This window comes from Penicillium maclennaniae, assembly GCF_028827695.1.
Source record: "Penicillium maclennaniae strain IBT 15551 chromosome Unknown utg000004l:1.0-3007600.0:1.0-3009580.0, whole genome shotgun sequence".
Lineage (NCBI taxonomy): Eukaryota > Fungi > Ascomycota > Eurotiomycetes > Eurotiales > Aspergillaceae > Penicillium > Penicillium maclennaniae.
Window position 1 is genome coordinate 519,995 of NW_026623216.1, and position 14,963 is coordinate 534,957.

General features: G+C 49.8%; 6 protein-coding genes across 6 annotated transcripts; 4 read left to right on the top strand and 2 right to left on the bottom strand.

Annotated features, from left to right (window-relative positions):
• Window positions 1–379: 379 nt before the first annotated feature.
• N7477_004377 (fungal hydrophobin domain-containing protein) lies at window positions 380–746 on the top strand (the record flags this gene model as incomplete). Its single annotated transcript, XM_056966040.1, has 2 exons — window positions 380–542; window positions 631–746. 2 exons carry the CDS (start codon window positions 380–382, stop codon window positions 744–746), a joined length of 279 nt encoding a protein of 92 aa, XP_056822821.1.
• A 1,118-nt stretch (window positions 747–1,864) lies between these two features.
• On the bottom strand, window positions 1,865–3,065 carry N7477_004378 (aromatic ring-hydroxylating oxygenase subunit alpha; the record flags this gene model as incomplete). Its single annotated transcript, XM_056966041.1, has 2 exons — window positions 1,865–2,299; window positions 2,328–3,065. 2 exons carry the CDS (start codon window positions 3,063–3,065, stop codon window positions 1,865–1,867), a joined length of 1,173 nt encoding a protein of 390 aa, XP_056822822.1.
• A 1,968-nt stretch (window positions 3,066–5,033) lies between these two features.
• On the bottom strand, window positions 5,034–6,548 carry aclA (putative ATP citrate lyase subunit (Acl); the record flags this gene model as incomplete). Its single annotated transcript, XM_056966042.1, has 2 exons — window positions 5,034–6,050; window positions 6,108–6,548. 2 exons carry the CDS (start codon window positions 6,546–6,548, stop codon window positions 5,034–5,036), a joined length of 1,458 nt encoding a protein of 485 aa, XP_056822823.1.
• An 889-nt stretch (window positions 6,549–7,437) lies between these two features.
• N7477_004380 (uncharacterized protein) lies at window positions 7,438–9,465 on the top strand (the record flags this gene model as incomplete). Its single annotated transcript, XM_056966043.1, has 2 exons — window positions 7,438–7,571; window positions 7,635–9,465. The coding sequence occupies 2 exons, from the start codon at window positions 7,438–7,440 to the stop codon at window positions 9,463–9,465; spliced, it is 1,965 nt and encodes a 654-aa protein (XP_056822824.1).
• A 464-nt stretch (window positions 9,466–9,929) lies between these two features.
• Window positions 9,930–10,610, top strand: N7477_004381 (Rpp14/Pop5 family protein; the record flags this gene model as incomplete). Its single annotated transcript, XM_056966044.1, has 2 exons — window positions 9,930–10,170; window positions 10,237–10,610. 2 exons carry the CDS (start codon window positions 9,930–9,932, stop codon window positions 10,608–10,610), a joined length of 615 nt encoding a protein of 204 aa, XP_056822825.1.
• Window positions 10,611–12,457: 1,847 nt separating this feature from the next.
• On the top strand, window positions 12,458–12,817 carry N7477_004382 (uncharacterized protein; the record flags this gene model as incomplete). Its single annotated transcript, XM_056966045.1, has 1 exon — window positions 12,458–12,817. The coding sequence occupies one exon, from the start codon at window positions 12,458–12,460 to the stop codon at window positions 12,815–12,817; it is 360 nt and encodes a 119-aa protein (XP_056822826.1).
• Window positions 12,818–14,963: the final 2,146 nt, after the last annotated feature.

The following is a 14,963-nucleotide window of genomic DNA, read 5'->3' on the forward strand; positions in this document are numbered from 1 at the left end:
TGATTGAGACTAACAGCGACTATACTTCAAAGTCTATACTGAAGACGGATCAAATGTTTGCTTCGGACCAGATAAATACATCTGGAACGTCCTCAACCAGCTCATTTTGACAGCTTCTGGTTAGTTGTAAGCACCGGTGCTGAATCAAACTGGCCTAGAATGAATGGTAGATGTTAACGTGCCCACTCACATAATTAATGTGTGCACTGCAATTGAAGCTATCGTAATCTGACTTTACTAGGTCAATAAGTCATTCTCCACCTAGAGGTAGATCGATATCCCTATAAGGCTCCGCCTCTTCCAGAGTCAATATTCTATAACTCGACCTCCTACCACTTCAACTCTTCTGAACCCGTCTTTCGATACCCAACCGTCTAAAATGAAGGCCTCCATTCTACTCATTGCCGCTTCTGCCGGCGCAGCTCTCGCTCAACCCGCTGCTCTCACTGAGCGCGGCAGTGTATGCCCTACTACGCTCTATAGCATCCCTTCCTGTTGCACTACCAGCGTTCTGGACGTTGCAACCCTTGACTGCCACACTCGTAAGACCGGACCATGCTTCTTCGATATCCGGCGATACCGAATTTTGTTCAAGAATGTAACCCTTGCTGACCATTTCGAAAACAACAGCTTCGAGTGCAATCGGCGTTGCAGACTTCAAGAGCAGTTGCGCTGGCGCAATGGCTAAATGCTGTACCGTGCCTGCCGCCACGCTTGACGTCCTTTGCACGGATGTGGTGGAGTAACTTGACAGGTCACGCATTGAAACATATTATCCAAAGGTCGGCAACGAACAGGGAGTAGAGAGCGACACGCGGAAGATGATGTGCAGGGTCTCATTGTGTGGTGGTTCAATACATCTTGAATGGGAGTGGACTTCCAAAGTTGACTTGATGCGGTCGGCACGATCTTGATGAGCGGGAATTTCTGGACCGTACGTTAGCTGCAGTCAGCGACAGTCATCAGCGACAGGTGGATGATTTGTTTCGCATGATGACATGTGAGAATCTACAAAACTAAAGGGGAAGTATGAAACAATGGGGGTGAATCACAGCGCCTCAGCTGTCACAGTCAGCCATAAGGAAAAACTCCACAGTCTGGGTGGATGACTTTTTAGATTATTGCTACGAACTCTGGAACCAAAGCTCAGATCCGCTGAACAAGTTTTCTTTTTTTTTTATCTCCGGCTAGATGTAAGCAATCGAGCTACGTCAGCTATGCTAAGTGTCGCAGACCTTGACTGCACCACTCGTAAGAATTGGACCCCCTTCTTCGATCCTCGGCAATCTCGATAATCAAATTTGAAAATATTATCTGAAAAGACAACAACCGGTGCCGGGGTCAAGAGAAGTTGCGGTGCTGAGGGCAAAATAGCCAAATGCTGTGGCGTGCTTTGCGTCGATGTTATCGCCTAGAGGCCCGCAACGCATAAGAAGTTGGGCCGGATCTTTGCAAGATGAAATGTAACGTCTCCCTGTGTATTTCCTAGCAAATGTGACAGGGTTGGATTTCTAGCACGGAGCTTTGTCCGATCGGTACAAGTCCGGATGGAGCAGGTCCCTGTGGACACTTCGAATGGTACGTTAGCTGCATTCAGCTTCGTCAGCCATTATCATCGGTAGTTGGTGACTGATTCGGTTTCAAATCATTTAACATTAGCTAAAATCAATATATTGAACAGTATGATGTTCCAATAGCGGCAAGAATGCTAATCATTTCAGTGTATGATCAAAAAGTGTAGGGCATTACTGCACCGATTGCAGCGGCCAATTTATTATTTGTTCTCACAATCAATCTGGACTCGAACCGAAGTAAAACGCTATGAAACAACCAAGATATGTAAAGAAAGTAAATGCGATAGGGATCAAAAGACAGCAGTCTCCGTTATTCGAGTAGTCATCCCCGTAGACGACTTCACATCCTCATACCCTAGCGACGCATGGTCATCCGTCTTAGTACCCTTCTTAACCATACGCTCCATCCGAGCCTTCGTCTCGTCAACCCGAGCAGGCCAGATTCGACAACCGACCTCTTGCTCACGCTCAAAGTGCTCCATCAACTTCTCGCGCACCACAGATTGGAAATAAAGAGGCCCCTTCTCCATATGTGGATGCAGGAGACCATTCACAAAGACACCAGTCTTCAGACTTCTTTGCGTTCCTTCGCAGAGGAATTTATCTTCCGACATGATTCGCTTGTACATCTCATTGATATGCTGGAAGTCTTTTTCATCGGAGTCCTTATTGCGGTAGACCTCGTACCGCATATCACAGTGAGTGGGTGATGTCGGGACGAAGCGCTGCATAAAGAAGAAGTGGGGGGGTAACAGTCATCGACGCATTAGGGAAGTAGTAAGTGCTGGCGATCTCAAGCCCGGCATCGATGGTTTCCTGTTTCGCGTTGGCGAAATGGATAATGCTGCCGTCCTTGGTGTCCACGTCGTACGTGCTGAGATCTGCGATCGCAGGTACGTCCGGATGCGCTGTCAAGCAGTGGTAGCACTCATTGTAGTTATCGGCTAGCAGTTTCCAGTTGTATTCCCCGTCCATTTCCCAGCTGTGGTCGTAGACATAGTTATCAAAATTGAAGTGTGAGAAGCGGGGCTGGAGGTCGATGTCTTTGAAATCGCGGTCCCAGGTGATTTCGGGTTGCTCGCCAGCGTCGAGGTTGATCCAGATAAAGTTATTCAGATCGGTGTGGACGTGAATGGTGTCGATGTCGCCATTGGCGTTGGTAAGGAGCGTCTCAGCGAGGTCGTCGTTGAAACGATCGGTCCATATGTCGTGGAACGCCTTGATCTTATTGTCATAGCCGCGCGCAAGAATGAACGAGTATCCGGCGATACCGTAACGAGACCAGTCACCAGGGCTGGGAATACGCAATGAATGTGTTGTGAGGAGCCATTTCTTCGAGAAAAGGGCTCGTCGCTCAAGTTGGTAGAGGTCTTCCGAAAGGTACCAGGAAGCCGGAAGCGCCCTGACAGGCCTCTTGGAAGGAGAGACAGGGCAGCTGTCTTCATCCTTGGCCTTGGAGAGTCCCAGGAAGTTCTTGAAAATCGATCCCATGTTTTTTTTGGAAACCCGAAGTGAATCTCACTAGAAAGGACACATGGTTTTCCAATCAAAGCTGTGGGATCGGACCGGTTGATATACTTCAGGCCTGGTCAGTTTTACCTCTTTGGGAAATGCTATTCAGTTATTACGGGCCGTATCAAACGCCGATCACAGGACCGGAGAGTAGCATCTTCTTTTCTTGCCACTAGCTTTATCGACCCAGAACCATTGGCGAATACCCCGGATTCCATTGCAATATAAGCCGAGACACGGTCAACGGCATTTGCTCCGGGTCTGGACGTCAATCCTTGCACTGATCCTGGTCGAAACGCATGAATGGTAGTCATAGTACCACCAGACTCTGGGTTTTAGTCCTTACCCATACGGCCTTCAAATGGCCCACAGAAACAGGACTAAGAAGCTAAAGTCTAGGATGGAGACCCGCTTGTAGGCTATATACATTACCCGTTGGTAGTATTCACATACTGCTAGAACGTTGTATCTATCCAAATAACTTACTCATCTTTCACTGACATCTTCCAGGCCCATGGGAATCGCCTTAATTGTTTGGTGTCTTATCGAGGTGAACCGGTTATCTCATTCCCTGCTCAAATGAGTTGACTCGAGCTTGATGCTCTTTCCGGCTATGTCTTCACAATGCGTATAAGATTCCAAAATTACCTGAACTTGGCCCTGTGTCATGATCATCGTGCAGAGGGACCTACAGATAGAGCCCTGGCTTCTGCCTCGGAATGCCGGTCACATGAGCGGTAATATAGGGCCGTGATTTATCTCCTTGAAAACCAATGAGAGTTGTGAGAAGCTTATCACTACGTGCAAAGTCGCTCTCTAGAGCATCGCTGTACTTAAAGCTTGGGAGTAACCCCCAGTAGGCTTATGATGCATATAATGTGGGACTGCCGCCGACATGACAGACGTACCAGGGTTTTCCCCACCGGGCCTCGGACTGATATATCATCAATGTGAACATAGACTCAGGGAAAGTTCATCAAATCGACTCATTCAATAATCAATGATTAGATCTCTGAGAAGGGAAGAACCCTACAGGTTCCTGGTCGACATCTATGAAGTTCAGGAGCTGACACAGTCTATCATCTAATAAAGTCAAATCCACCGGTATCAAACTGGAAAACTACAAAATTCCAAAACATATCCAAATTCAAGGGAAGTCCATAGGCTCCAACCTCATAAAACAGTACCAGCTGAGATCTACCCTCGATCTCTAAAGCATTCAATGCTCAATGATAAGACCAGCTCCATAATCAACCGCAAGAGGAAATGAGCTCAGAGTACCCGTTCGTCCGGCCCTAACCTCGGAGCAGCGGAAGCGGCTACGGTAACGCGCCACTGCACCCGCCAATATCTAATCCCGGCACGGTCCATACCTTAGTCGTTCCTGAAGATCTGGTTTAGATCTTATCTCACGGGAGCTAAGAGCTCCCCTGTCAATCTGGGGTGCAGAGATCCATCGGAGCTTGTGTGGAGTCTTTTTTTTTTTTGTAACGCGCTGTATTTTTGGTCATGTGATTTCGTACCGATCCCCCTCCACACGGGGACAGACGCTGGGGGTGAATCCGAACATGCGACAGTCCTAATGCGTGACTGACTTACATCGCAGGATAATACGCCACGTTCATTTACTGGGTACTATCGCTGCACTCAGCTAGAATTACTGGAATAAATCGTGTATCATCACTGATATTATCCGATGGGATCTCACATCTCTTATCCCCCGGTAGGTGAACATAAAGGAAATCTAATCATTGTACTAGACGTCGGCACCAAGCATCCGGTCTTTTCAGCCGGACAGGAAGAAACGCCATATCCACGACCATTTAAAGAACGGACCCGAGCATCGAGACTCGGGCCCAAATCATATCATGCCATGCATTATACCACAAACCCATGCAACGGACGGGGACGCTGCAGAAACAAAAAGCCAAAACCAAATCATTTCATTTATGCGCCAAATTCCTTGACATCGGTCTTCTTGCCCTGCAGGGCCAGAGGCACAATGCCGCTGACGTGCATCTCGGGGCCGTAGACGTGCATGTCCAGACCAAGCTCGACACCGGCGGACTTGATGTTCTTCAGACCCTCCTGGTAGTTGGGGCCGGCGCGGCGGACCCAGATCTGGACCTTGTGCTCAAGGAGGACAGGGGCGACATCGCGAATGGCGCGGATGACACCCTTGAAAGTGCTGGCAACGTTGGTGAAGTTGGCAATACCACCACCAATGAAGAGGATCTTGCCCTCGGGGTGGATGGGGGCGCGCAGCATCAGGTCAAGGACGGTGCGGGCGTAGTTGTAGGTTTGAGTCTCGGTGGGAGCACCGGAGTACTCACCGTAGTTGGCGAGCTCGCTGACGAAGCCAGCGGAGGCAATGGCGTCGGCGTAGACGACAGAGGCACCACCACCAGCAACGAGGGTCCAGACACGACCGTTGGCGTTGAGGACGGTCAGCTTGAGGGAAGCACCGGTCTTGGCGTCCATGTCGGAGATGAACTTCTCCTCCTTGCTCAGCTCACGGCCGAAGGGGGCGGGGAACTCCATGGGCGGGCCAGCGTCAATGTTGACCTTGCCGTCGGCGGAGGGCAGAGTGGGCAGGCCCAGAGCGGCGGGGCTACGGGCAATGGCCCACTTGGTACCGCACTCGAACTCAGCGGTCTGATCGATCTTGGCCGCGAGGTCAAGGAAGTGAACCTCGGCGGAGGTGGCATCGGCGTTGGGGATGACAACGAGAGGGTTGATCTCGAGATAGGTGAACTGGCAGTCAACGTAGACGGCGTACAGGCGGGAGATGAAGTCCACCAGGACGTTGTGAACACCCTTGGGCACCTTGGCCAGCAGGGTGGAGGCGATCTCCTCGTTGGAGGGGTAGTTCTTCAGGTTGACGGGGATGAGAAGCTTCTCAGCCTTGGCGTCAACATCACCGACATCAACACCACCCTCGTGAGTGAAGAGGATCCAGTCACCCTGTAATTGGTCGGTTAGAGACTCGCACTTGGAATTGAAAGGTCAAGCTTGACTTACCTCACGGACGGAGTGGATGTTAATGTAGTACTCAGTCTCCTGGGGGTGAGGCACGAAGGGCTCGACGAGGAATTGACGCAAGACACCAGTGACAGTCTCGACTTGGACGTCCTTGGCGGCACGAGCCTCAATCCACTCACGAGCCTCAGCCCAGGTCTTGTTCAGAGCGAGAAGACCGCTCTTACCGCGGCGCTTGATCAATTGATCGGGCTTCGCAACGAACTTGGAGCCGGGGACCAAGAGCCACGGGTAGGTGACCTCGGCCTGGTCAAGGACATCCTTAACGGCCTTGTCCTCGGGGAAGTGAAGAGAGGCGAGACGAGCGGGAGGGTTGTGTGTAGAGGAGGCAGGCAGGGGAGTGGGCTTGATGACGGGAGCCCGAGTAAGGTGGTAGTTGAGAATGGCCTTGCCGTCGGCCTCGAGAATAGACTTGGCTGACATGATGTGTAGATGTTGTGAAGGGAGGGAAGATGGGAAAGAGAAGAAAGGATGGAAGGAGGAGATAGAGGAATATGGGCAAAGCAGAATGGAGTGTACGGCGTACGGGAAAAAAGTTGTGCTGGAGATTACAGCGTACAATTGAGGGGTGCTCCACCGGTTGAGACGATGGAAAAAGTAACTGTGAAGGTGGGGTGGTCTCGTTGGGACCGTAACTGTCGTAAACTTAGGTAACAGGTACATCTTCTCCGCCCCTTGCTGAACCCAGGACTCAGATCCACGCGGTAGTCACCTGTACACGGGCCCGATACCGCTTACTTTTTTTTGTTGGGTCCGCCCCGGAATCCGATCTACACAGTAGCTCGGGAAACCTTGATTTTATTTCCTGCGGTGAATGACCGGGGACCGAAGAACCAATCGAATAAGTAAAAACCCATCGACAAGAAGATGACCTGTAGGATTACCGTAGAGTAGAGCTAGGAAGGCCAATTGAGTCCAATTGATGCATTCAGCATCCAGCTAGGGAGCTAAATACCACTCGGTGGTGGAATCGATGACAGCTATAAGCTGGCAGTGTAACGTACCTGTAACACCAGGGGATCCACGGGGTGGGGCGCCTGGTATCGGCGGTACCCGGTACTTCACAGACTTTGGGGAGCAACGAGCTCAACACTCGCTAGTGCGCAAAAAACGGGAGGAGCTGTACACCGTACCTGCGAGTACTCGCCCCGCGGCCCTTTTCTCTGGATTCCCTTAGATCTCTCCCTCCTCCTTCTTCTTCCCATCTACTTCATTGAGCGGCTTTTCACATTTGGTATGTTCCCTTGCCATAAGGTGCCTTGCCTAGTCACCCCTTCTGTCTCTTCCCAATTCTAACTGGAATAGATTCATCATGCCCTCTACTACTTCTCCCGGCAACGGCGTTCAGTCGGCCAACGACAACATCACCCGTTTCAACCCTCCCTCCCGTGCCCTTTCTCCCTCTAGCCACGCCCTCTTCCACAACAAGACACGATGCTTCGTATAGTAAGTCCGCGGAAAATCCAATGCACCCCGCCATGCACGCATCCATATTGACCAATTCCGCAGCGGTATGCAACCCCGAGCCGTGCAGGGCATGCTCGACTTTGACTTCATTTGCAAGCGTACCACTCCCTCCGTGGCCGGTATCATCTACACCTTCGGTGGCCAGTTCGTCAGCAAGATGTACTGGGGCACCAGCGAGACCCTCCTTCCCGTCTACCAGGATGTTGAGAAGGCCATGGCCAAGCACCCCGATGTTGACACTGTCGTCAACTTCGCCTCCTCCCGCTCTGTCTACAGCTCCACCATGGAGCTCATGAACTGCCCCCAGATCCGCTCCATTGCCATCATTGCGGAGGGTGTCCCCGAGCGCCGTGCCCGTGAGATCATGGTCACCGCCAAGGAGAAGGGTATCACCATCATCGGCCCCGCCACTGTCGGTGGTATCAAGCCCGGTGCGTTCAAGATCGGTAACACTGGTGGTATGATGGACAACATCGTCGCCTCCAAGCTTTACCGCAAGGGTTCCGTCGGCTACGTCTCCAAGTCCGGCGGTATGTCCAACGAGTTGAACAACATTATCTCCCAGAACACCGACGGTGTCTACGAGGGTGTTGCCATTGGTGGTGACCGTTACCCCGGTACTACCTTCATCGACCACCTGCTCCGTTACCAGGCTGAGCCCGAGTGCAAGATCCTCGTCCTCCTCGGTGAGGTCGGTGGTGTTGAGGAGTACCGTGTGATTGAGGCCATCAAGGAGGGCACCATCACCAAGCCCGTTGTTGCTTGGGCTATCGGTACCTGCGCCAGCATGTTCAAGACCGAGGTTCAGTTCGGTCACGCTGGTGCCTCTGCCAACTCCCAGATGGAGACTGCTGTCTACAAGAATAAGGCCATGCGCGAGGCTGGTATCCACGTCCCCGAGACCTTCGAGGACCTCCCCCAGCTTCTCAAGAAGGTCTACGACGCCGAGGTTGCCAAGGGCTCCATCAAGCCCGCCCCTGAGCCCATTGTCCCCAAGATCCCCATTGACTACGCTTGGGCCCAGGAGCTCGGTCTCATCCGTAAGCCCGCTGCCTTCATTTCCACCATTTCCGACGACCGTGGCCAGGAGCTGCTCTACGCCGGTATGCCCATCTCCGATGTCTTCAAAGAGGACATTGGCATTGGCGGTGTCATGTCTCTGTTGTGGTTCCGCCGCCGCCTGCCCCGCTACGCTAGCAAGTTCCTTGAGATGGTTCTCATGCTCACTGCTGACCACGGTCCCGCCGTGTCCGGTGCCATGAACACCATTATCACCACCCGTGCCGGCAAGGACCTCATCTCCTCCCTGGTCGCCGGTCTTTTGACCATTGGTTCGCGTTTCGGTGGTGCCCTGGACGGTGCCGCTGAGGAGTTTACCAAGGCCTTTGACAAGGGTCTCAGCCCTCGTGACTTCGTCGACATTATGCGCAAGGAGAACAAGCTCATCCCCGGTATTGGCCACAAGGTCAAGTCCCGCAACAACCCTGATCTCCGTGTCGAGCTCGTCAAGGAGTTCGTCAAGAAGAACTTCCCCAGCACCAAGCTGCTCGACTACGCCATTGCCGTCGAGACTGTCACCACTTCCAAGAAGGACAACCTCATCCTCAACGTCGACGGCTGTGTTGCTGTCTGTTTCGTTGACCTGCTCCGTAACTGCGGTGCCTTCTCCGCTGAGGAGGTCGAGGACTACATGCGCATGGGTGTCCTCAACGGTCTCTTCGTTCTGGGCCGCTCCATTGGTCTGATTGCCCACTACCTGGACCAGAAGCGCCTGCGCACCGGTCTGTACCGTCACCCCTGGGACGACATCACCTACCTTCTGCCCACCCTCCAGAAGGGCGGTGCCGAGGGCCGTGTCGAGGTCAACCTGTGATTTTCTTTCTTGGACAGCTGGTAGCATACAGTCCGCCCTCCGTGCGGGAGGGTGGTGGAGTTTGGAAGGTTGACCCCTTGGTTTCTGTTTGGCAGTTTTGTGTATCTCATGTACTGCGCCCCTTGTGGGCATGACCGGGTTTTGCCATGAACAAAAACGGTGCAACGCCCGACTACGGATCTGTTTAATTTGTTTAGATGACTAGAATTGGGACTAATGAACGTGCCCATTGCATGATATCAACATTTCTTTCGTGCGTAGTGAGTGTCCCCTCGTCTTGGTATTATCTAGCGAAGTAAAGAAGTAGAGAAGTAGAGCAAAGTGATGCATGCGTTGGGAGCGGGGAGCGAGTCTAGTCCCCCGATAGGCTCTTATCGCGTATCTCTAATCGCAAACTTCAACCTCTTTCTCACCTTTACAGTGGATTTACCTCCTCCAATTCCACCTCTGCAGCAGCACACACAATGGTCCGCCTTAAAAGCCGCTACCTTTTAGTCGAAATTCTCTACCCCGACCCATCAACATGGCCGACCACCAAATCTAAACGTTCAAACCCTCAACCCGCTCACCTATCAATCCACTCCCCAACTTCCGACGCGCTCACACCAGGACTTCTCGCAAAAATGATCCGTGAAGAAGTCGCCGAGATGTACGGAGACTGGGGGATTGGCAAATTAGGCGGTGCCTCTGCCACCGGCGTAAACAGTGTGTTTCCCCACCCTCAACTTCAATGTTGAAGTTCAAGCAAAAGCAAAGAACTCACGAAAACAGTCAAATACCTCTCTCCTGCAACATCAACAGCCATAATCCGCGTCCCGCGAGCTGCATTCCGTCTCGTGTGGTCCGCACTTACGTACATGACCCATGTCCCTGCTACGGGCGGTGATGCTGGGGTGAGACGGCCAAACGGGGGTCGTGAGCGGGCTTGTGTGTTCAGAGTATTGAGAGTTTCTGGGACAATGCGGAAGGCGGAGGAGGAGGCTATTTCGAGGGCGAGGAGGGAGATAGTCAGGGTAAGAGGTATTGAGGAGGAAGGGGTTCTTGGAGATTTGTTGGGCGGGCAGATGAAGGGGAGTATTATTCCTGGTCCTGTTCCCGTGATGGATGAGAGTGAGGACGAAGGATTGATGTTTGATGATGAGTGAAAGTTTGGATTTTGAGACTGGATGTGGACTGTACTATTAGGATCTGTGATTTAATATACCCGATTAGTTTTGCCGTTCCTGGGTTAGCGCCCCAACACGCTGTTTCCTAACCTCCTCCTTGGTATCGATCTGCTATAGAGCGAGTTTGCAAACCTACTGCACGAGACTCGCGGCAGAAGAGATGAGTGATATAGGAGTCCATTCAAATTTGAGGTCAAGGTGAATCAACATAGTAATGGGAGACCTATAGCATGTGTGTGGATATGTCCAGCTCCCCAACGCGAAGTGAAAGACAGAAAATTAACTCCATATCATAAGACACAGCTCAGGAGCCAAGCCAGGGAAGAAGAGCCCGGGTGATATGCATGAGATAATGATATATGGAAGCAAGCACCAAATTTATTGGGTAGTTTCCGTCCCTCGCTGTCTGCTAGGCACCGCCGAGCCTTGTGAATAGTGTATATTGGCTCAATATAGATGTCTACTTATCTTGTTAGGCTTTACGATACTTGCCTGCGTAACTACAACTTGCGGACTCAAATCATGACGGTACTTACCTTGGAACTAAGCTATCATCATATGTTGCTTACGTGCTTGATAGCTTCATATCGCCCTTGTAAGACTAAGGCAAATGGCCATGTCATTTTGCCTTCTTCAAATTCAACAAAATCAATGAATATATTGCTGCCGCACGATCACTCCCCGCAATAACACAAGAAGGATAGAAAACTAAGACGGTGTAGGATAAGCATAACCCTAAGTGCTATACAATACGAAGAGCTATTCGGAGATGAGACACGGGAGTTTTACAACCGACAGAACTTGTTTGCCAAATTGAAGGCGCGGCCACTCACAAAAAAGTGCATGAATACAGAGACACTTAAGCAAACATACAGATTTATTCGTCCAGTTATGTAAAATGAACGCTCTCAATAGCATTAGGAACAACAACATCATCATCATTAAAAGGGTCTGTCATAGTTTTGCGAGGCCCTCAGATTGAACATCTCGTTGTACATAACCAACCCATGCTGTTAGATTCTGAAACACATTTGACCCATTCCGCACTCCTCAGCACCACCGCAAACCACCCAATATCCGCACATGTGACATCTAGTACAAGGGGACGATAAGAGATCTAGCTCAGTAGTTTGTTTAGTTTTTGGGAGTTTCCATTGAAAAAAACGCTTAGAGATAAGGTTGAATCCGCACCATGGACAATTCATCTTGGCAAATAAGATAGTTTCCTGCGGCTTTATGGTTTGGATATGATTGCTAGGTTGTGATGTTGGGGAAATAGGAGGATTCGAGTGCCAATGATGCCAACTTAAAGAAGATAGATGCGGAGTAAGATCCATATAAGCCTCAAATTGGAGTATGATCCGATGATAGAAGCTACGTAGACTTTTATGACACCATGCACCTCTTGCAGGTCTATCACACGCCATTCTTATTCCTCTGCATACACTCACAAATAACTTCTGTGCAGACCCCAAGCGGCGCTTAGAGCCTCAATCATGACCTCGCCCTCCTGGCCGCTTCCTTCGACTTCTAGATGGCCTGCCCTTTAACGGTCTTTGGCGACCGGACGAGTCTGGCATAAGAGGGCCTGTCTGATATTAATACCTGGAATATCATGCTACTATGTAAAATCGATTGCTGTTCGTAAGGTAAACAAAGCCATAGGCCCCAAAAAGGGAGCGGGAACGCTTGTTTGATGGCGGTCAGTCTTGAAATATGAACAAGGGGCTTTCCGCTTTGAAACATCTTTTTCTTCTCACTTTCCCCTCAATCGTCAGTTGAAACTTGTCTCTTGCCATGAAATGACCTCCTACAAATTATTCACAATGGGTGAACCGCTTGAGACAAGTTGTGTCGCATGCGGGTGGACACTTGACAAAGAAAAGCGGTGCCATTATACAAGCCACCTCAAACTCTTCTACGGTGCATCTATTCGGGGTGTGAGGTCCATCGGATCAGATGTGATTCTAAAAGACCGGCCCTACGAGGGTCCAAAAGCAAAAGTTGTAGTCAAAACATTGAAGGATTTAGCGACCCATTCCGACATTCCCATCCCAAAGGTTTTACGTGACTGGGTCGATCAAGATGAGCGGTACTTCGTTATGAACGAACGTATCGGCGGCGAGACGCTCGAGGAGGCATTGACTTCTTTGTCAGACCCCAAAAAAATAGATATCGCGGACTAACTCGTAAAGGTGAGAAAGCAGCTTTGAACTGTTAAGTCAACCTCTATTTAGTGTGTCGATCAAAGTCCATGCTATCCAGGCTTATTAATTTTCGATACTGAGCCCCGTGGACCGTTTCACTCTGACCATGAGCTCTGGGATGCTCTGGCTCTTAAAGTTCGCCACCTCCCTGAACAAGTTTAGGAGAACTTAAAAAAGCGCCTACCGAAATGCGAACCCTATGTGCTTACCTATTGCGATCTCAATTTAGGAAACATAATGGTCTAAGACGGACGGTTGTCGGTATCCTTGACCGGGAATACGCTGCCTTCTCCCCTTTCTGGTATAAGCATGGTTCGGCCTCTTTTGGATTCACACACATAGACGTGGAATGAAAAAGGTTGCTCCAGGAGCGCTTAGACGCATATGATGAGGCGCACAAAGATGCTAAGGCTTTCTGGACGGATTTGTGTAATCTAAGACAGTACCCAAATCTAGACGAGAAAGGTCAGGAAACCTAGAGAGATTGTCCTCAACAATCTTGAACTAGTGAAATCACGCGCTGACAACAAATTTCTGTCTTTTTGGCTAGGTCCAGTAGTTTTGGCCTGGATAACTGCCAAGTCCGATTGCATCGATTACTCTAGGAAATACTGTCAGGGACTTTCCTCGTAGCGTGTATATGCAATCAGTATTCAGAATATTTCCCTCTGCATGTAGTTTGAATTGAATGGTAAGGTAAATGATTGCTTTGGCGGTAACGGTTTAGGCTTTGGATCAAAGAGCGAAGGTTGTATATCTGCGGTGGTGACCCGTGTAGAACCGCAGCGTGATAAAACACCACCAAACAGCAAGGATGGGAACTATGAGCCCTTCTGGGATAGCACCACGGAATTAGCTCTGCAGAGTAACTTATGGTGGCTCCACTTTGTCTTCTTACATGTACAGTGGCGTATCATTAGTATTTGCACCCCAGTACATTGCATCCTGACCGCCCTTAATACACCGCCTACCCATTATATCCACCCACAACCCCTATTATTGTCTGCCTATAATCCTCTTCCTATGATCCTCTAAACCATGCCTCGCGGTCCTGAGCTTGAACCATATATACGCGAGCGTATATGTGAGTTAAAACGATCAGCAAAATGGGGTGCAAAACGTATCCAGAAGAATGCGTTCCCTGATATTCCTCTTTCTACTATCCACTATACCCTCCGGCAAGATCTAAAGCGTTCAAAAGGTGTTTCCCTACCTCGCTCTGGCGTACCTCGTAAGCTTACTGCGGAGGACCGAGACCGTGTGTATAATGCTATTTAAAACCGCCCTGATATTACCCGCGAGGATCTGCTTGCTAAGGTTAATTATAAGGTTAAAGCGATGTCAATCTGGCGTTTAACGCATAATATAGGCCTCCGGAAGTGGCGAAAGATAAACCGATCTTACCTTATACCTATTTACGCTGCGAAACGTCTTACCTAGGCTTTAGCCTATCGCTATTTTATACTAAAGGACTGGAAAAGGGTTTTTTGGTCGGATAAAACGACTATTAAACGCGGACAAGGTGCTCGGAAGGAGTAGATATTTATTCCTCCTAAAAATTAGCTTCAAGAGCGCGAGTCTAGTATCTAAATAACTCTATCGAAAGGGAAACAGACAAAACAAATGTTCTGGGCTTATTTCTTAGGCGCTTCGCGAAAGACTGGCTTAATTCCTTTATTCGGAGATCTTACTGCGGATCGTAAGGGTATCACAAAAGAGGTTATTTATAATCTTTATCGTGGTATCCTACCTACCTTACTAGCGAACGAGGATACTATCTTTTAATATAATAATGCACCGACATATACTATATATATCGTCCAAACCCTTCTCCGTGAGTTAAATATTACTGTAATAGATTGGCCGCCTTATTCGCCAGATTTAAACCTAATTAAGAACCTATGGGGGCTATTAAAGGCTAATATATTAAAGCTACGGCCGTGGCTTCGCGAGATGCCTAATAATGATACTACTTAGGCAGAGCTGGTAGATACAGCGCAGGCTGCGTGGGAATAGCTTACGATTAGGCACTTTATCAATCTAGCTGAGACTATGCCTCATCGTGTAGAGGAAGTGATTCGGTATGAAGGGTGGCATACTAGTTATTAGAAATAGAACTCTATTC